This window comes from Spermophilus citellus (assembly GCF_964194105.1).
Source record: "Spermophilus citellus genome assembly, chromosome: 7".
Lineage (NCBI taxonomy): Eukaryota > Metazoa > Chordata > Mammalia > Rodentia > Sciuridae > Spermophilus > Spermophilus citellus.
Window position 1 is genome coordinate 54028090 of NC_138188.1, and position 20206 is coordinate 54048295.

The window sequence follows — 20206 nt, forward strand, 5'->3', positions numbered from 1 at the left end:
AATTATTACTGAGAAATGTCATTAAAAGTTTGGTCATCAAACGATATGGTTTTGATTTATAAAGCCAACACTTATTTCTTTAAGCAATTACATATGACCAAGCACAGAAAAAAAAGACTCCCTCAAATCTCCCCTTTGCCACTTTTTACAGGTGAATTCAATACAATGGTGCTGTCTTTAAATCTTCTTGTAAACTCCTCATAAATTAGTAAGAACATACTCATTAACAAGATTTTAGTGATATTAGAAATGCTCAAAAAATTATAAAAAAGAAGGGGGATTTAATTAAAATTTTTTTGTACCAGGGATTGAACCCCAGGGCACTAACCATTGAGTAACATCCCCAGCCCTATTTTGTATTTTATTTTAGAGGCAGGGTCTCATTGAGCTGCTTAGCACCTCGCTTTTGCTGAGGCTGGCTTCGAGCTCGCGATCCTCCTGCCTCAGCCTCCCAAAGTACCAGGATGACAGGCATGTGCCACCGCACCTGGCAAGGAGTTTAACTTCTAAGCTTACGCTTGCAGATACCGATCATGGAATTCTAATTCTTGGCTTGCCTTCAGTTTTCCCAGACTTGCTCAAAGCCATCCCAGTGAGCATCCACGTCAACGTCATTCTCTTCTCCACGATCCTGACGGTCGTGACCATGGCGGGGACTGCCCTCTTCATGTACAATGCTTTTGGCAAACCCTTTGAGACCCTGCATGGGCCCCTTGGGTTGTATCTTCTGAGTTTCATTTCAGGTAAGTAAAAAATCCTACCTCCAAATGCAAATATGCTTTTCAATGTGTCAAAAGGTATAAAGTTATATACATGTGAATGTTCACTGTCGTGTGATCCATGACAGCAAATGTGGTAGAAGCATGTGTTATGGTCGGCTATGAGGCATCCCTCGGTCTCCTGTTAATGCCTGACTATTCAGAAGCAAAATAATTAGAGGATAAGACTGTGACCTAATTGGTCCATCCTGATTTGAAGGGCAGATTGGGCAGTAACTGTAGGCAGGGCTGGAGGAGGGAGGGTCCCTGAGGCCTGAGGGGGGAATCTTCCCTCCGGCCCCTTCCCCCACCTCTACTTGCTGACCCTCCAGGAGCTGGCAGCTGTCCTCCCTGGGCCCTGCCACCAGACGCTCTGCCTCATGCAGGCCCAGAGCAGTGGATGGAGACCCGGAAACCTGAGCCCCAGAGCTGTTCTTCTTGGGTGTGTTGGTCACAGGGACAAAAGGCCCCCTGAAACATTGTCCAACACTGTGGAGTTCAGTGGAGACATTGCAGAAGTCTGTATGAATGACTGTGATACTGACATCATAAGTTTGAAGATATGATCAAGAGAATAAATGCTAGTATTAAAATGTTATGTAAGGGCTGGGCTGGGGCTCAATGGTGGAGCGTTGCCTCACACATACCGGGCACCGGTTCCATCCTCAGCTCCACATGAAAATAAATAAATAAAATAAAGTCATTTTAAATGTTAAGTAAAAAAAAAAACAGAAAGATTTTATAAACATATAAACATTGTAAGCCCAGTTTGACTGTGTATATATAATTGAGAGATGAACATATAAAAAAAATGCACACTGAACTTCATATACGTCCATGTGTATTGCCCATCTCTCGATATGTTCACGGGGCCGGGTGGGAGGGGACAGTCTAATTGATTGGTGTGTTTTTTATCTTTGCTCACAGTTGTCACTATTTCTAACTATTCCATGATGTGCTTTTATTTATTCAAAATCAGAAGAATGAATAAATGCCATCTGAAAGGGTAAGGGGCTGGTGTCTCCCCGCACATGCGTTGCCACAGCCTGATGTCAGGGGCACCTGGGCAGGGAGGAACTCCAAACCCGGAAATTCGCTCCCTGATAAACATGTGCTACTACATCTCCAGAGCCGGTGAATAGAAGGTGCAGGCTGCGCCACAGCGTGCTTATGGAATATTAGTGAGGAGGAGAAGGAGATGAGAAAACGGAAATAAGATACCTAGTTCATATGTGGCTGTTCTTCCACAGGAGAGCTCTGATTTTACCCCAGTCTAAACTTGCAAAACGGTTCAGCACTTGACCATATTCCCCAGAAGGAACTAATTTAATTGCTAATGTAATACAGCAATGACAACTCCCACCAGCCAACAATCCCTGGTGGACGGGTCCTTCCTCCCTGAGGTTGCCCTTGACTGCCAGCCACCAGTCAGCAGGCACGAGGCCCCTGCTCATCCTGACGCTACTCCCTTTGCCCAGGGTGCAACCCCAGCCACAGACCTGCATGGGTCCCACCTAGAAGGCCAAGCTCTGCAGTCCCCAGGGCTGGTTCACCTTAGCGCACAGTGTCACCTCTTAGCCTCACCCATTCATATTCACCCATTCAAAGCAGGGTCTCTCCAGGGGGAGTCTGCTCAGGTTTCTCATGTCTGTCACAAGCACAGAGCAGTGTAAAGTGGTACAGATGGCAATTTCCCTGTGAGGGCAGAGTCTAAGCCCTGCTCATCTTTCTGTCTATGGCAGACACCCCTAGCATGAAGGTCTCACAGAGAACAATTTGATGTTTGTTGACTTGAAAAGCTAAGTCCAGAAGGAGACATTCCCTGAGCCACTAGACGGTACAGGTTAGAGAACAGAATTCAGATGGGATGAGATTAGCAGAGCAGGTCCCAGAGACAGTGGGACCAGGAACAGGATGCAGTGTCTCCAAGGACAGCCAGGGCTTGCAGCCAGGGCAGAAGAGGCGCAGACCCTGGGTGTGACCAGGAGGCAAATCCAGGTGGGAGCATTGGGCTACTCCCCAGGGGTTGGAGGCCAGGGACGGTCCTGGTTCTGTACCATGCAGAACTGTGAGCAGATGGAGGGGGCTCTCCTTCCCTCTCCGTCTCCTCTCCCCCTGGTGCTCACGTTACTCAGAGTCTAACTGGAAGCAGTTGATAGGTGGGACTGGTCTGGGGAGGGTGGACCTGATGTCCAGAGAAGAGCAGAGCCAAGCCGGCTGAAGCAGAGAGACCACAGCTTGTCCACGGCACAGCCACGCAGCGCTCTAGCATCTGGATAAACCGCCCGACCTCCCCTGGGAGACAGGCTACTGGACAGTTCTGGTGGTCGATCAGAACCGACTAGCAGCACTGAGCAGCAAGATGCCTCAGAGATGCACAATTTTAGGTCTTTGCTTTTGGCAAAGTCTGATGCCAGGAGAACGGGACGCAGGGGCGCAGGCGGGAATCACCAGCCTTGTGCTCACCCTGTCTCATCATCTGGAGCTGGAAAGGCAAAGCAGGTGCTCAGTAGGGGTGGGAGTCAGGATGGGAGACAGGAGGGCCTGGAGGGAGGAGCCAGCTCAGCTCTACTACCTGCCCAGGGTGAAGCCTGGGGCTTGGGGCCACAGAGCTCTTTCAAACTTCCCACCTTATTTCTAAATACTGAAGTTTCCAGTACATTTGGAAAGACTGTGCATGGCCACCAAATGTGCCTGAGGGTCAGGTGGACCAATGGCTTGTGACTCCTGGAGCACAGAGCACCTCCTTCTCCTTAAGTCCACATATGGCCCCCAGAAGCCTGGCGCTGGGAAGTGTTCATCTGAAGTCATGATGTCACACGTCCCAGCTTCACACCCAAGGGCGGGGCTCACGCACTCACCTGACCTCCAGATGTGAGTGGACGGTCACACCCTGCAGGCCGGGACATTAGGGGCCTTATCTGAGGTGTGAGTACAGCTGTGTTCAATGGGACTTCCTCCTTGCTTCCATCAGTGTTTTTTGTTGTTGTGACCAAAAGATCTGACAAGAACAATTTTGGAGGAGGAAAAGTTTATTTGGGGTTCGTGGTTTCAGAAATCTCAGTCCATGGTCAGCCGACCACATGGCTCTGGGCCCCAGGGAAAGGCCAACATCATGGCTGAAGGGTGTAGTGGAGAAAAGCAGGTCAGAAGCAGAGAGAGAGAGCTCTGCTCACCAAGAACAAAATAGATGCCACTGAGTCACCCCCAGGACCCACCTCCTTTTGGCACATCCTACCTGCCTATAGTCACCACCCAGGTGATCCCTATAGAGGGTAAATGCACTCATGAGGTTAAGGCTTCAGAGCCAGTCATTCCACTCTAAGCTTCCTGCATGCCCACATGGGAGCTTTGGGGACACCTCACTTCTAGACTGTAGCATTCCCGGGTGGCCTTGCTCAGCCAGCAGAAGAAAGCTGCTGCCTTCTCTCTTTCTCCTCCCACTCTTCCCCCACCCATGTTCCCTAAGCTCCCCCTTTCTTTGTGCCAAAGTCACGCTAGGACCATGCCTTCAGATGTCCACTTCCCTGCTGGACAGGGGCCCTGACATCCTGAGGCATGACGAAGATATGTGATAGGTGACTTGTCTCTTCAAACAATGTCTGGTAGAAGACGATGCTATTGCGTCAGAAATGGAGAAAGATGAAGGGATTCTAAAAACACCCTGAAAGTGGACCTAAAAGAGTTTTCAGGTAGCTGGCTCAGTAGATAGTGGTGGCACTGATCAGGATGGATGGGACAAGGGAGGAACAGACTCAGCATAAGCACGGTGAAGAGACATGAGCTTCGCTAGAAATCAGATGTTCTCCCTGGGACATGCAGAGCCTGAGATGCCGTGAGACGGCCAAGGGCAGGTGTTGAGGAGACGGTCAGCTCTGAGTCCAGAGCCCGGAGAAGAGGTCCAGATGAAAGACAAAAACCAGGCATTGTCGGGAGGTAGTTGTCATGTGGAGTGATGGGAACGGGTGCTGCCACATAGGGAAGGTGAACCTCTAGCAGAAAGGCCTGGGCAGAGCCAGAGGGATGTGGTTCAGAAGTACTGATCACCAGTGGGTTTGGTCAAAGGTGGTCACCTTTGAGAGTGGACGGGGTGGGTGGCTGGGGAAGGCAGCATGGGGTGGGGGCTGAGTGTGTGTCTTCTGTCTGCACCTTCTCAAAGCTTCCCAATTGGTTAGTGGCAGAGTCTCAGCTGGACCTGCAGGGGGGAGTCTTCCACGGGTTGGTGGCAGAACATGGTAGTTCAATGAGTATTCTCTAAGGATGGAGTGAGATGGCTCAGGCCTTTGGGGGACAGTGAAAACCATGAAAATCTGGACAAATTCTGGCCTCCTGTTATGAGTTCTATCAAGCAAGGCAAACACATAAAATTGCTGCCTGTCTTTAGAGGGGGTGCCCTTGGTACGGCCTGATTTTGGTCAGTACAGGTATGACACAGTCATATATGTAGCACAAAGACAGGAAAATGGAAAACAATCCCCAAACAGTCGGATGTTCCTGTCATGTGTCAGTTTCAGAATCCACCATACCTCTGTGGTATGCCCAACTCACCCAAGGGACATTGTCCTGCAATTGGTAGTGAGAAAAGCCCACATCTTACTTCCACTTCAGTCCTTAGGAAGGAGCTCAGGAGTCTGAGAGGGATGTTCAGGGATGTCCAGGCACGGAAAAGCCAGCAACAAGAGTGTCCTACCTGTCACAGCACAGACCTTTGAAAAGAAGCTCAGAAGGAATGGAGGGGTAATGTCAGCCATGAGCCAGGGCAAGGAGTCCCCTTCCACACCTGTGGCCGCCGTGAAGCTGCAGTGTCAAGAGAGCACTGTGGTTCCGGTCACTCAGGCTGAGCTGCAATGGCAGTGCCGAGTTTGCCTGGCTTTGCCCAGGGCCCAGCCATGACCTTGTGCAAGGAGATGCCTGGTCTCTGCCTGTCATGGTTGCGATAGCCTGCCTTCCCCTCTGTGTCACTAGGAGTCCACCCCAAGTCTTCACTGAATCCTCCAAAGAAACCTTTGACACTGCCCTGCTCCTGGGAACAATGGGCATTCTTCTTTTCTAAAAATCCATTCAAATTAGATGGAGATTTGAAACCATTTCTTCTTTGTTAGTTGCCCTTCTCCTTAACAAGGCTTTCGGAAATTTTAGGTCAGTGTGGGCTCTTGGACAGTCTAGAGCAGGGGACGAGGAGGAAGAGCACCCCTCAGCAAGGTTCCTTCTCTCCCCACTCTGTGCTGTGGAAACACGTGGCAGACGCACTCGCCTCCTGGTCGGTACTGACTGGCTTAACTTCCCGCCACTACCTGCCCTTTCTGGATAGACCAGTGCTCTCTGAAGGCGGGCAGAGCTGGACCCACCTCCCCTGGGAAGGCCACTTCACCCTGCTCACCTTTGATTACAGGCTTTCTAGAGAGATTGTGTAATTTTCCAGAAAATCAGCACTTATACCTGCAGAGCTGGCCCTTTCCTGTACCCTTTCTGTCATCTCTTGGGGGTCCTGAAAGAAGCTGATGATCAGCTTACCACATTGTCTTGGAAATGGAATGCCTCTTAGTCTGTCATCTGTCAGAGTTGAAAGGTGACGTCTTCTCACTCTGGAAATATTGGTCATGACTTTAAGAGGAATTGGAATGCTAATGATTTTCCAAATATGAGTTTAGTGATGATAGGATAGAATATCAGAGGCCCCCAGTGGGCCTGGGCCACAGCAGCCCAGGACACCAGTGAGCCTGGCAGACTGTCCCCACCCAGGAAAGCCCAATCACACTCAGGGATCAAGGAGCAGCTGTCTCACTGTTGGGACCTAGTACCTGTGTGCAAGGGCTGCAAGGGCAGGCGCCCGGTACCATGGACCCAGGCAGCTGCCAGGGGCCTTCTGGGTGCAGTGCCTAGCAGACCACCAGTGTTTGGTAATTGCCTGGGCACTCACAGTGTGACAGCCCTGTGACTCAGCAGTCCCATTAGTCAGGAAACAACTCAGTAATCAGTGCCATTGGAGGGGGCCGGGAGGACCAGCTACAGCACTGGCCAGATGGTGGGGAAACCAGAGGATGGGGAAATGCTGAAGGTCGTTGGGTGCGACTCTGGGCAGTGACCATGGTCTTGTGCCTGGTCTGCCCAGCAGCCTTCCCAAAGTGCTGGTTTGGGAAGCTGAGTCGGGCCCCTGACCAACACAGATAACGAGGGAAGGGAGAGAATCACAGGCCAGTCCTGACATTCGAGAGACTGCAGGGAACAGTGCAAAAGAAGACACATGTCCTTTGTGTCTAAGCTTTTAAAGGTTTCAAGCTAACCCACTGTAAAGGGTTCTCTCTCCTTCTACCTTGAGAAACACCCCTCCAGAAGGAGACGGAAGGCTAGATGCAAGGAATTCTCAAGTCTGGGAACGCTGAGCTGAGCCGGCCTCGGCACTGTCCACGCTCACCCCTGCCTGGCCTGTCCAGGTGAAGGGCCTGGAGCCCATGTGCGGACATTCCACGGCTCAGCCAAGCCCCAGGCACTCATTCCCTTCCAACAGCGACTCCTTGGCCACCTGAGTCCTCAGCCAAGTACAGCACCAGTCACTGCTCTCTGGAGGGAGGGCTTGACCCAGGGGAGGCTCCATGCCAGCCCTGGAATAGGCTCAGGGCTCTGGGGGAACCAAGCCCAGGGTCCCAGGAGCGTGGTCTGTGCAGCTCAAGCTCTCCAGAGGGCTATGTCCTACCGACCTGGAGGAGTCCTCACCCTGTGGGGGCAGGGGAGCCCTCTGTAGAGGAGGAGCAGAGCAGGCCCCCTGAGTGTGGGACCCACGTAGGAGCCCTCTTGCAGAGTCTGAAGGCTGGAAATGTGCGAAGCCCTGTTCTCGCCGTCACCCACAGCCCATGTCCCCTGCAGTGGGCACTCAGAGTCTCCATGTGCATCTTTTCATCTGCAAGTCACAGTTTTCCTTGATCCTATGGCCCTTTTATGGAGTGGACAGAGAGGAGGGGAAATATCCTAAATCCGCACCGAGCTCGCTTTCCCTCGGGTCTCTGGGCAGTCAGGGACAGGGCATCAGAGGCTTGCCCTGCTTGCCCTCCTCTGCCTCTGAGGCGACAAGAGTGACCTCAGGGTCGACCCGGGTCCAGAGCGGAGTCCCAGCCCATCTGGGATCTCCTGGACCAGTGCTCCATCTTGGGCCTCCTCACCTCACAGGCGGGTCACAGCCAAAGGCTCTGAGTCCCAGACGTGACCAGTGACTTCCACCTGAGGACTTTGAAATGCAGGCTCACAATGCTGCCTCCTTAACAAAGTAGACCCTTTAAAATATTTAACAACGTGAAAAGGAAACTGAGCCTGAATTTCCCTTTCAGACACTAGGGAAACAGTGCTGGCTGCCTCTGAAATCCCCATCTCTGCAGACAAAGGGAGCTCTTAGGGTAAAAGCAATGGCTTTTCACCACAATTTTCAAATAAAAGATAAAGAGAGCACAGCGCGGTGGCCTTTCTGTTGGGATCTGACAATAAAGGAAGAGTGTGGTTCTGCAAGGGAGAGCTTTGGTTTGAAGCCTGGAATGCAAAAATAGTTAGGCTGACAAATCTTACTAAGGAAAAGGGAGGTTTTAAGGACATCGCTTCATTTGACTGCTGGGGTGTGGCAGGGCGGTGACCAAGTTGATGCACCGGTCCCAGATGGAACCCTAAGGAAAAAGAAAGTAAGGTCAGCTTTTCTGTCCATCCTCATACAACCCTGACCTTTAGGAAAGACATGGGGCCAACCCTGGCATGAGCGCTCCCATGCCTGTCCTGCCCTGTCCTGCCCTGCCCTGCCCTGTCCTCCATGGGGCCATCTCTCTCTGCAAGGCCAACTCCTGTGGCTCCTTCTGGTCACCTCTCAGGCAGCATCCTGGTGCTGGTGCTGGTGCTGCCCGCCTCTTGGTAATGGCACCAACCCCTGCACCATACCGTTGTGGCTAGTTTTCCAGGTGTTTTGCGTTCCTGGCTTGGTCACTGTTTTTTGGTCAACTTTTTCACTGCTGCGACTGAAAGGCCCAACCAGAATTGTAGAGGAGGAAAAGTTTATTTAGGGCTTCTGGTTTCAGAGATCTTGGTCCACAAGTGGCTGGCTCCATTCCCCGGGCTCCAGGGGAGGCTGAACATCATGGTAGGAGAGTGTGGCAGAGGGAAGCGGTTCCCATAGTGACCAGGCAGCAGAGAGGGATCTCTGTTGCTGGATACAAATATGGGCCCTGCAGCCAGGTGCCCCGTGAGCTGCTTTCTCCGGCCACACCCACCTGCCTTCGTACCGGGATTGACTCTCTGATTAGGCTAAGGGTACGGCCCAGGCTTTCTCCTCCAGACCTTCTTGTAGCTGAGCTCCGGGGACACCACAGCTGCTTTTAACAATCATCCTCTGAGAGCACAGAAACATGAGTCTCTTCTTGAATGTTCTAAGTCTCCACCACCATCCCGACCTTGGCCTGTGATGGAAGAAATGAATAAGTGAATTAATGGTTGGGAGCTGTAGCTACACGTCCTGCTCCCAGGATGGTGGCAGCTGTGGTTGAAAAAGGCAAAGTATCTGCCTTCCTCAAGGAAGGTGAGCTGAAGGGCAGGGTACCTGGGGCCCGAGGCATTGTGGTTCACGGTGGGAGTCCACCCTGGTGGACTCAAGCGCCCCTCGAGTGGGCGGGGTGAGTGAGGGGTCATGGTGAGCACTCCCACTCCAGGGCCACACGCCAGTCACGCTCACTGTGCTAACCACCTGGAATGGACCAGGAAACTGACACTCAGGGTTCAAATTGCCCACTTTACACAGTAAGTGAAGGAATTAGGTTTGACCCCCAGATTGGCTTGACCTGAGTCAGAAACTCATCCTATAGTGTCCTATAGTCTGCACTTTCTTCCCAGCAACCCAGGTACAGCGGTACCCGTGGAAGCCCTGTGGGGGCCTGGCCCTCCACCCTACTTCCACCTGCTTCTGCCCCTGTAGAAGACCAGCCATCAGGGGTCTCCTGTCCTTCCCACTCAGGGGAGACTACCCTTCCAGGTTTCCAGGCTCTACACAGTGTGGGACACCCCACCCTACAGAGATCTCACCCAGACCACACTTGCAGTGAGGTTGGATTAGGCTACCAATGAGTGACAGGGAGATAATAACAATGAATTAAATGACATTAATGTTTATTTTCCTCCCACATGGAAGCCTAGAGGTTAAGTTCAGGGGTGATCTGGTAGCTTTAGATGTCTGGGGTCCATATTCTTCCTTTCTTGTTTTTCCATTCTGAGGCCACCTGATCCAAAATGTCTGCTGGTGCTCCAACCATACGTTGCATCCATATTTCAACTACAGGAAAGAGCAAGTGGGGAAGACAGAGTAGGTCCCTTATATCTTATACTTCAAGAAAACTTTCCAGCCCTACATCTCAGTCACCCTCATCTCAGCCACATAAGGTTTTAATTCAAGACAGCCATGAGCCCAGCTAAAACCTGGAATCCAGCAACAAACAAAAGAAGATGTGCCCTGCCTCCGTATCTCCCCCACAGCTACCAATGAGTGACAGGGAAGTGACAGACAGGTGCTCCTTTGGCCGCTGTGGCCAGTTTGGAGCTGGAGGGGTCATGGTAACCCTTCCAAGGGGAGGCCTGGGCCTGTCACCAGCACCACCACCCGTGGGCTGGAGGATCAGGCTGCTGATCTCAGATTTGCAATGATCCAGATGCTTGCGGAAGGAAGAGGGTGAGGATGATGGTGGAAGGTGTCCCTGCTTGGCTCACTGACCCTCTTCTCTGTCCCCTGCACGCAGGGGCTCTCTGTCCAACGTGTGTCTGTCCCTTCTGTCGCAGGCTCCTGTGGCTGTCTGGTCATGATCTTATTTGCCTCTGAAGTGAAAATCCACCATCTCTCTGAAAAAATTGCAAATTATGCCGAAGGGACATACGCCTACAGAACGCAGCGGGAGAGCTACACTACCTCCTTCTGGGTGGTTTTCACCTGCTGCTTGGTTCACTTTCTCAACGGGCTCCTAATACGACTCGCGGGATTCCAGTTTCCTTTTGCAAAATCCAAAGATACAGGGACAACCAACGTCGCCGCGGATTTGATGTACTGAAGAGCCACGGTCTCTGTGGTTTTCCCAGGTAAGGAGTGGACTTGCTTTGGTCACTTTTAGAGACCGTCGATTGTGTCCCTCCTTTGACAACATAAAGCAGCAGACCCCTCATGGTGGTGTTTACACACTGCGTTGCGGATGTGGGTGGGAGGTAAGGGAGGCAGAGGAAGGGGTGGCACGTGCTTCCCGGGAGAGGGGGAAGGTGCTTGACCCAGCTGGGCCAAGGCTGGGGAGAGGACAGGCGGAAGCGCAGGACGCCAGTTCCATCAGCGAGCCATCAACAGGCACGAAGGATATATTTTCATAAAAACAAATACTATTTCTGATACAGTCACATCTTTGTTGCCCCAGATACCAGAAAGCAGAGCTGTGACTGCCTTCCTAAAATGAAAGTGCATCAAATGAACAGCTCCAAAATGTACCAAGGCACTTTTTTTTTTTAAGTTTGCTTAAAGCACAGTCTTATGAACCACGCCAGAATCGACAAATCTCAAAAAGACAAAAAAGGAGAAATAGTGACTTGAGCAATGTCCCCCAGGTGCTGGGCCCTGCCCACACCCACAGCAGCACTTTCATTGGACATAAATGCTGGGACCACCAAAGGAAGAATCAGGAAAAGTGACTTCTATTGACAAATAGGATGCAAAACGACTGGCCCAGTAGCATCTAAGCAGCACTAAGGCCTGACTGTAAAGCAGATTTACCCCGGGATTACCATGCTACCACTGTGTCACCATGGTCCTTCACTGTGACAACACATGACCCAGTCACTTTCCCCTGAAATACCTATGAAATTGACCTGCAGCTGACCAAAGGCCAACAGCTGAGCTTGGAACAGACCCTTCCTTCTGCTCAATCTCTTGAGCTCAAGAAACTGTTCATGCCAGGTGCAACGTTTATGTACACCAGTCCTCCCAGGGACTCGAGAGGCTGAGGCAGGAGGACCGCAAGTTCAAGGTCGAATCGAGCAACTTAGTGGGACCCTGTAAAAAATTTTTAAAAGGCTGGAGGTATAGCTCAGTGGTAGAGCACCCCTGGATTCAACTCCCCAGTGCCAAAAAGAGAAGAAAAGTGTTCTGGAAAAAAAAAAAAAAAACAGAGAGAACACGCCCCAGTCTCCCCCCCCGCCCCCCCCCCCCCGCCCCCCGGCCACAGGTGCTCTGTACTCAAAAAGCCCCACAGGAGGTTATTCTGTGTGTTATTTCGTCTTCTTCCTCCTGGAACAGTTTACAAGGAGGAAGCACCTACTGGGATCCTGAGAGCCACTCCTGGGTGATCTGCCACTCACAGGTGGACAACGCTCCCTGAGTCTCCAGTAGAACTGTGATCTTCAGTCCTCCTGGGTCTCCCTGGAAGCCCAGGGTCAGTTCAGCTGCAAGGCCCGCAGGCCTGCTAGGTCCAGTTGAAGTGAATGTGACACTCTAGCCACAGGGGTGGCGGGAAGGGTGCCTGAGGCCCAGCTTTGCGCGGCCTCTTTCTCCTCTCAGGGGCTTGAGACATCCTCCAACACCAAGCTTTCTTCTTTAGAAAACAAGTCTCCAGTTGTTCTCTCTTCTATAAAAAGAGAAAGAGACTTTGGAGTGGCCGCTCGGCATCTAATGAGGGCCTCAGAGACAGATCAGCAATGTGTCTCAGCAGGAAGTGGAGGCAGGGCTGTCACAGTCCCCGAACATCCCTGCAAACTGAACCAGACGTCTGGTCACTCGCAGCAGTGCACGACACCTCGCTCTTCTCGCCCTGCCTGCGGTCACCCTTGGAGGTGGCTCTGGCCAGCCCTCACCCGCCCCTCTCTGCAGGGACTGGGGACCAAAGGCCCAGGGACTGACATTCATTTTGCTGTGACCGCCTCTTCCCCTGAAGTGGCAGCCAGCATTCTCATGAGGAAGTGGGGCCCCCTGCTGGCTCGGGGGCAGCCTGCAGGGTGCCTTGGCTGGCCTTCCACTCTCACCAGTCACCTGAACACCAGCACTTATGATGTCGCCAGGAAGAAGTGGCAGGGGAGTCCATGAGAGCCAGCCCAAGTCCTTCCAGGTAGACCCTGCTGCTGCCTGGGGTGGGAGGGCCCAGAACTCAGTGGGCACAGGTACAGGTGGTGCGTCCTGGACCTTGGGCTCCTGGTTCCACCTGCTCTCCAGGAAGCTGCCTTGCCTCACTCACAGGTGTTCAGGGAGGTCTGACTGGCTGGTGGCTCACACATTTACACAAGCCAGGGCATCGGGCTGACAACCTGGGGGAGAGAGCCTGGGACAAGGGGCTGGCCTCCCAACTCGGGTGACAGGAGAGCACACAAGCCCCAAGGTGGGCATGGGCTGCCGTTAGATGGGTATTCACCCAGCTGTGTATCTGCAGAAGGCTGACCAAGTATCTGGGGGACATGGCAGAGGGACACCTCCTCTAGGAGCTGGTGTCCTTCATAGCAGAGTGGCTATTACAGAAGGCTGTTTTGGGACCCGTCTGGAGCCACTTGCCCTGATTTTCTGCCTTTTGCCCCTTCTCCCCTTTCTATAAAAAAAAGAAAGTGTATCAGATGGAATTCAGAGGCAGGGACACAGGATGACGTTCCTGCACTGTCTCCGTGGTCAGCGTTTGGCTGATGTCCTTCTCAACCCTCTTCAACCTGACAGCTGGCCATGGCTCAGAGCTTAGGGGCCACCTCTGAGTGACAAGGGACCAAGCATGCTGGTCATCTTAGAGAAAAGGGGCCCACTTCTTGCAACTAAAGGGAGGGAGAAGCTTCTGGGGCCCCTCAGGGGAAGCCCTCCAGCTCCTGGAGCCACAGAAGCAAACGGAGTTATATTTTGATTTACAGACTTTGCTGCCCCTGCCCCCAGCTGGACATACCTGTAGAGGTCACACCCAGAGCTGGTTATCTGGAAAGTCTAAAGACCCACGACAGAGGCACCAGCCAGTCCCCTGCCAGCGCTAATGGCAGGTTCAGTTGTGGCCGCAGGCCCTGGGCTGGGGGCTGGAGGCTGGAGGCTGGGGGCAGTGGGTAGCTATGGTGCTATGACAGCCACCGGCAATGAGTAGATGAGGGTCCCCAGGGACTGGGCTTCTCGGCTAGGACATTGGTCCAAGGGCTTTGGCCTCATTCCAAAGATGATGGACAGTGGGTTGCAAGATAGGTGGTCCTAAAGATGTTGTGTCCACTGAAAACTAAAAAATAAATATTAAAAAATTCAAAAAAAAAGATAGGTGGTCCTCCCTTGAGGGAAGGAGAGGGAAGCGCCGCCCCCCACCCCCACAGCTGGTCGCAGATCCCACTGTGCAGAGAAAGCCAGGGCCTTTGTCCCTCCCTTCCCTGTCTGGTAGGTGAGAGGGCTGTGGAGGAGGCTGTGCCCTGCAGGAGCTCAAGCTGGTGCCCTTCCAGAGGTATGAGCTTCAGCACACACAGGACTGCTGGCCCTGTCCTGGAGACCCCTCGGATGCACATTTATCATAGATGTGACATATGCAAAAAGAGTGTCTCAGCTGACTCAGGGGCAAGTGTGCTGGTGCTGCCATGGTCGGCTTTGGACTTACCACCATCTTTCCACTTGCCCACCGATGACCAGCAGGACTGTCCACACCCAGCCGCAGGCCCTGGGGACCTGGTGTGTACTTGCCTTTGCTGGTACTCATGCCCCTTGTGCCACCTCTCCCCCCCCAGACGCCACAGTGCCACCTGTTCTCCACACTTCCTCCTGGGCATGAGCTCAGCTGCCCTCCCAGCCTCCAGGGAGGTGGACCTCCTGAGAGCCTGTGCCCACAGGGTGTAGGCTGGAGAGGCCACTTTCAGGCATGGCCCTGAGAACTGTCCCATGCAACAGACCACTTGCTCTGGCTCTGGTGCTGCAGCCTGGGCAGCTGAGAGGTCCTCTGTGGGCTGCAGAGGGGAGGTGGCTTCCCAGGGGATGGCCTGGTGGTGGCACTGGGGGATGACAAGGGTGAGAAATGGCTTCCTGTAGAGTCGCTGGGCTCTGATGGCTGCTTGTTGCCCTGGCCCAGCCTGTCCTGACCCGGCCAGCAAGGCGCTGCTCTCCAGGAAGGCTCCACTCCCGCCAGCCAGTGGCTTCTCCAGGGCTCTGGGTACAGCCTGAGGCCAGGTGCATCCTCGGCTTCCCCACCCCTCCGTGGTGCTGTGTGGCCCTCTGGCCTCTGCCATCACCTGCTGAGATGAAGCCCGAAGAATGGATTTTCTGAAAAAATATCTAAGGAGTAAATAAATATTTTTTGCTTATGCTGCTGGCCTCTTTAGGATTCTTTCCAAATGTGGATTAATGTGTCTCCTCTCATTATTCCAAAAAGATTTTATCTTGCATCTGCTACTGATGTGCCAGGTACCAGGCCCTGAAGATGAGGGAAGCCAGTATAGAAGAACTGGAGAAAAACAGTCTTCTTGATCTTTAGTTGACTGCAGAGAAAAATATCCTTCAAGACTCCTTATTTTTTTTTAATTTTAATTTATTATTAAAGAAAGAGTTTTGAAAATTTGTCAGGAAAAAAAAATCAGGTGAAATTCCTGAAAAGTTTAAGTCATATCAAAAAATCAACAATTATCCTAGAGTTTCAATTTTCACAAATTCTCTAAGAAGCTACTTAATCCAGTAATGTGAAGGAGAGTTTCAAAAATATATCTAGAGAGCTAACTGGGAAGTGGGAGGCTTCCGTCTCGGTAGCCCTGGGAGCCCCACCTGGCTCCTTCTGGGAAGCAGGCTGCTCCCAGCCCCCTGGGCAGGTAGCGTTGAAATGGAGACTGCCCACAGTTCTGGATCAGAGTGCACCTGGAGCCCAGAGGAGCCCTTCCTGCAGGGTGGTGGCCGGTCGCCAGGCTCCCTGTTGGCTTGGTAGCAGAAGAGGTGCCGACTCAGGTCCTGGCTCCAACAGAATCTAGATTTGCACATTCGTCCTGCTTGTTCCAGATCTTGGAATTCTCTACTAGTCTGAGGACAAAAACAAGCTCATTCTGCAGGAATGATTTACACCTGAGCTGGGTATGACATGGATGAGCATCCCCTGAGAGTCCATGTGTTAAAGTCTTGATCTACAGGGTGGTGACTATAGAAGTCCCATCTCTCAGTCTTTTTCTGCTTCTTAGTTCTATGATGAAAGTGGTTTTTTCCACTTGTGTTCCCACAGTGATGTGCTGCTTTCCACAGAGGCCCAGAGCAATGAGGCTGCCTGATCTTGGATTGACACCTCCAGAATCAGAAGCCAAGATAAACTGTTTTTCCTTTATATTGCCTCAGGTATTTTGTTACAGTAATGAAAAGCCTCCTGATATGCTATTGAACTTAAAAATCACTTTTGTTCTCTGCATCAAAAATCAACTCCTGTGCTGGGGATGTAGCTCAGTGGGTAGAGTGCTTGCCTTGCATGCACAAGGCCCTGGGTTCAATCCTCAGCACCACACACACACAACAACAATAAAAAGGATCAACCCCTTCTCCCCAAAGCATATGTGTAGTCCCTGGGCCAGTCAGAGGTTCCAGGGCGCTGGTGAAGTGAAATGAGGATCTGGGAGCAAGGAGCACGTCCACTAGAGCCAACGAGATGTAGGATCTCATTACACGTATTAACACTAAGACAGGAATCCTGCCCTTCAGATTTCCTTGTCTGCTATTTGACAAACTTCAAGGCTGCCCTTCCCAAAACAAGTCTGTTATTTCTTTCTCAAAGAATATAAGTGTACAAACCACAGCATGCATGCCACAGTGATTACCTCTGTCCTTTACTTCAAAGAAAAGAAAGGCTTCCTGTTTGACTCCATGTTCTGGTCGGGGGACATTAAATGTGAGACCCCAAACCCACATACACCATCCTGAAGACAGAACCGGGGGAGAGGCAGAGTTGAGCAGGAAGAAGCGTGGGTCCCCCACAACGCTGGGATGCGGGTGGAGAGTGTCTTCCCGGGGACGGTGGCTGCAGGAGTGGGCAGTAGGAGCAGCTCCCTCTCCCTCCCTGCCCCCATGGCATGGTGGGGCCTGCACGCGTGTGTGTGCATGTCTGTGCATGTGTGCGCACGCTCGCCTGATGTCCGTGTGTGTCTGAGGCCACACACTCTGGCCTCGACTCTCCCTGTGCTTTTGGCTCCTTCCCTTCTCTGCCCACTCACCTCTGCTTTTCCTAAGCCCCGGAGCTCCCCCTCCATCCTGGGACCTGCGTCTGATGCTGGACTCGCCTGCCATGCCTCACTCTGTCACCCGATTCCAGCTCCAGAGCAGCTGTGGCCAGGGCCCCAAGGTCCCATGCCATCCTGGCTCTGCACACCTGAGGTGAGGGGGACGAGCAGGGCTGCAGGGCCCGGGTGCAGAGGCAGAGTGGGGACAGCCTGGTTCTCAGAGAGGAGAATTTGGGACTGGCAAGTACCCCACACCACCCAGAGGCTGGGATGTTTAAAGGCCACACTGTGTCCTTTACTTAATACTAACTTAGAGGACTTCCTGCTGTAGAGTTCTTCACAATCTCCAACTCGTTTCATTGTTTTCTAAAGTCAGAAAGAGAAAGACATCGCCACTTTGCACACAGCTCAACGTTGTGTGCACCTTGTCCACATGTGCTGAGCTGCCTGAGGAGCGCCCCCGGGACTCACGCACTGCACATTCGAGGCTTCCCTCCTGCACATACTCTGTCTCTTGTGACGTGACAGTCTGCATCCTGTCCCTCTTCCTTCCCCACAGCACACCTGTGGCCACCAGAGGAACCCGGTGAACCAGCCGGCCGGGCTGAGAATGCTCTGATCAAGTTTGCCAATGCGCCACTCTCTGCAGTACACTGCCACCGAGCCTCTCATCTCCCCCCCACCTGGCCTCAGCCCAGCTGTGAATCCCACAGAAGCTCCTTATCTCTAGAGACACACACAGGATCAATAGATGCACCTTCGCTTGGGCTGAACGTCCTTGCCACCTCGCACGGCAGGCGACCTCACCTGGAGGTGCCCCATCAGCTCACAAGGTCCACCCCTGAGCTCAAGGTGACAGCACGCACAGGGCATCTTGTTCCTGACACAGTCCTGTAGCCATTCCCACCGAGCACCCTACTTCTGAAGGACTCTCAGAGGCGTCTCCTTCCGGCCTGAGTACCAGAAGTAACCGCTCCCCTTCCACAGCTGCTTCTGTGGCTGCTGCTGTCTGTCTGTCCCGGGGTGGGACAGCCAATGCTGTAGGTAGTCTCTGGGAGTCCACAGCTGCATCTGTAGCCCCGTGTTCAGGATTTCAAGGGAATATCTGTGGACCAGCAACGCATTCCTAGCTCAAGTTTAAGTTCTGGAGCCATGTATTTACTTAACATCTGTCTTTTCTACTTCAAATTCATAGTCTCTTTATTAATCACACAATTTTGTAAATTGCAAGGTGGGACAGGCACGGTGGTACACACCTGTAATCCCTAGCAGCTCGGAAGGCTGAGGCAGGAGGATTGTGAGGTGCTAAGCAACTCAGTGAGACCCCGTCTCTAAATAAAAAACAAAATAGGGCTGAGATGTGGCTCAGTGGTGGAGAGCCCCTGAGTTCAATCCCCAGTACTCCCCAGAAAAGGACAGGGGGGATACACATTTTGCAAGTCTTGTGGGCAAACCAAGCTGTACAGGACTGAGGAGAAACGTATGTAACATGTAGCTTGATTCTCAAAACGGGGTCTCTGGAGGTCAGTTTCTTTGCCCTGCTGAACCCAGAACGTTGCTGGACACATTGTGAGGCACGAGTCCCTGCGCCCAGCGATCCTGCTACAGTCCAGCACTCATGTCCTCCTCCTCCACGTCCATCTAGCTCTGATTAGACCACCACACCTCCACTTTGAAGGAGGGAGTCGTGTGAGAGGTACCACCACGATGCTGCCATGCTCTGCCTGGAGGGAAGACCGCGGTGCTGCATCTCGCAAGGAATAAAACGGCTCCTAAGATGCAGAATGAGCTTCGACCATGGGCCCTGCAGAACAGAAGTGCAGGTCCCAGCTCCTGTCTTCAATCAGTTTCCAAAAACCACAGACTGCCCCTAACGTGGGGACGGTTTCTCCAGTTGACCCAGCTTGTTGAACTGGGGAAGGGAAGAAGGTTAAGCCTAGGCTCTCCTCCATGCAGGTCTCTGATGCTAGGATGTAAACTAACTTTTCCTGACCCTTATTTTCTTGTCCAGAACTAATCCAAACATCTCCAGACTCCTCCAGCGCATGAGCATAAATAACTACCGCGCTAGTCTTAATTCCCAAGTTTCGATGGCTCCTGGGAGCTGTTGCGTCAGTCCGCTTTTGTTGAGACAAAATCCCTGAGAAAAACAACTTGAAGGAGGAAGGCCTTAGTTTGGCGCATAGTTTCGGAGGTCTCAGTCAGTAGTGGCCGTGTCCATTGCTTGGGCTTGAGGTGGGGCAGAACATCATGGCGGAAGGGCATGGGAAGGAAAGCTGCTCAGGACACAGCAGCCGAGAAGAAGAGGGAGAAGAAGGGGCCAGGGACTAGATAGTCCTCAAGGACACACCCTCAAGGACCCACACGGTCTCCATGTCCCACCTCCTACGGTTTCCACCACCTTCAATAATGCCACCACCACCAATGCATCCCTAATAGATCAATCCATAGGTAAGGTCAGTGCCCTCTTGATCCAATGCCTTTTCCAAAGCTCCACCTCTGAACCGGGCTGCCCTGGGGATCCAGCCTTCAACACGTGGGTCTTTGGGAGACATGCCAGGTGGGAACAATAACACCCCTACAAATAGAAAACCAAGGCATTGTTCCCATCTTGCTTTGTATTTGAGTCCCTGCCATGTCACTCTGGGAGTTTCAAAGTCCTCCTGGGTCCTCAGAATTCAGTGTGTCATCCACCTGAGGCGCCTGGGAGAAAACTGTTGGCCAGGACGATGGGGACACGCTGTGCAGTCGCAGCTGTGGAGCACGTGAGGCCATGATGGAGCAGGCAAGGTGGAGAGGAGCCAGCGCTGAGATGCCTCCTTCCTGGCTCTTGTTTGGGCGGCCACAGGGCCACCCACACTAGCTCTTCTCCCACCAGACACCCAGCTGCAAAATGTTCTCCGACGCAGAAGGAGAAGTCTCATGCGTGTCCATTCTCATCAATGTCTGATCAATGCATCTAGAAGGTTCTCCAGCCCACACTCCACAGAGCCAGGATTCAGCCTGTAGCGCCTTCATCTACCACATGAAAGATGGCGCCCCTCGTGCTAGCATGGCCAGTGGCCGGGAGCAGTCCACCACCTGATGGGGGCAGCCCTCGCTGGGAGCGTTTGCTGCCCTGGTTGGTGGACAGAGGGCACCAGGGCCGCCCTATGTGGACGTCTCACGTCAGGGGCATCCTGCAGTGTGTTCTGCACAGGGTGCCTGCTGTCCCCAGCTGTCCTTAGGCGTTTCCCTTCTCCCTTTAGGTCACAGCTCCTTTTCGCTTTTCTTTGATCAGCGAAAGG

The 20206-nt window shown here is 52.6% G+C and overlaps 1 protein-coding gene across 1 annotated transcript in view; it reads left to right on the forward strand.

Moving 5' to 3' along the window:
- Positions 1-11986, forward strand: part of CLRN1 (clarin 1) — a gene marked incomplete at its 5' end in the record, with an annotated part of 31276 nt that extends 19290 nt beyond the window's left edge. Inside the window, 3 exons of the mRNA XM_081302062.1 lie at positions 564-743; positions 10554-10847; positions 11171-11986. Coding sequence (XP_081158188.1) covers positions 564-743; positions 10554-10819 — 446 coding nt within the window. The 3' untranslated portion in view covers positions 10820-10847; positions 11171-11986. The remainder of the gene's footprint in view (positions 1-563; positions 744-10553; positions 10848-11170) is intronic.
- Between the last annotated feature and the right edge of the window lie 8220 nt (positions 11987-20206).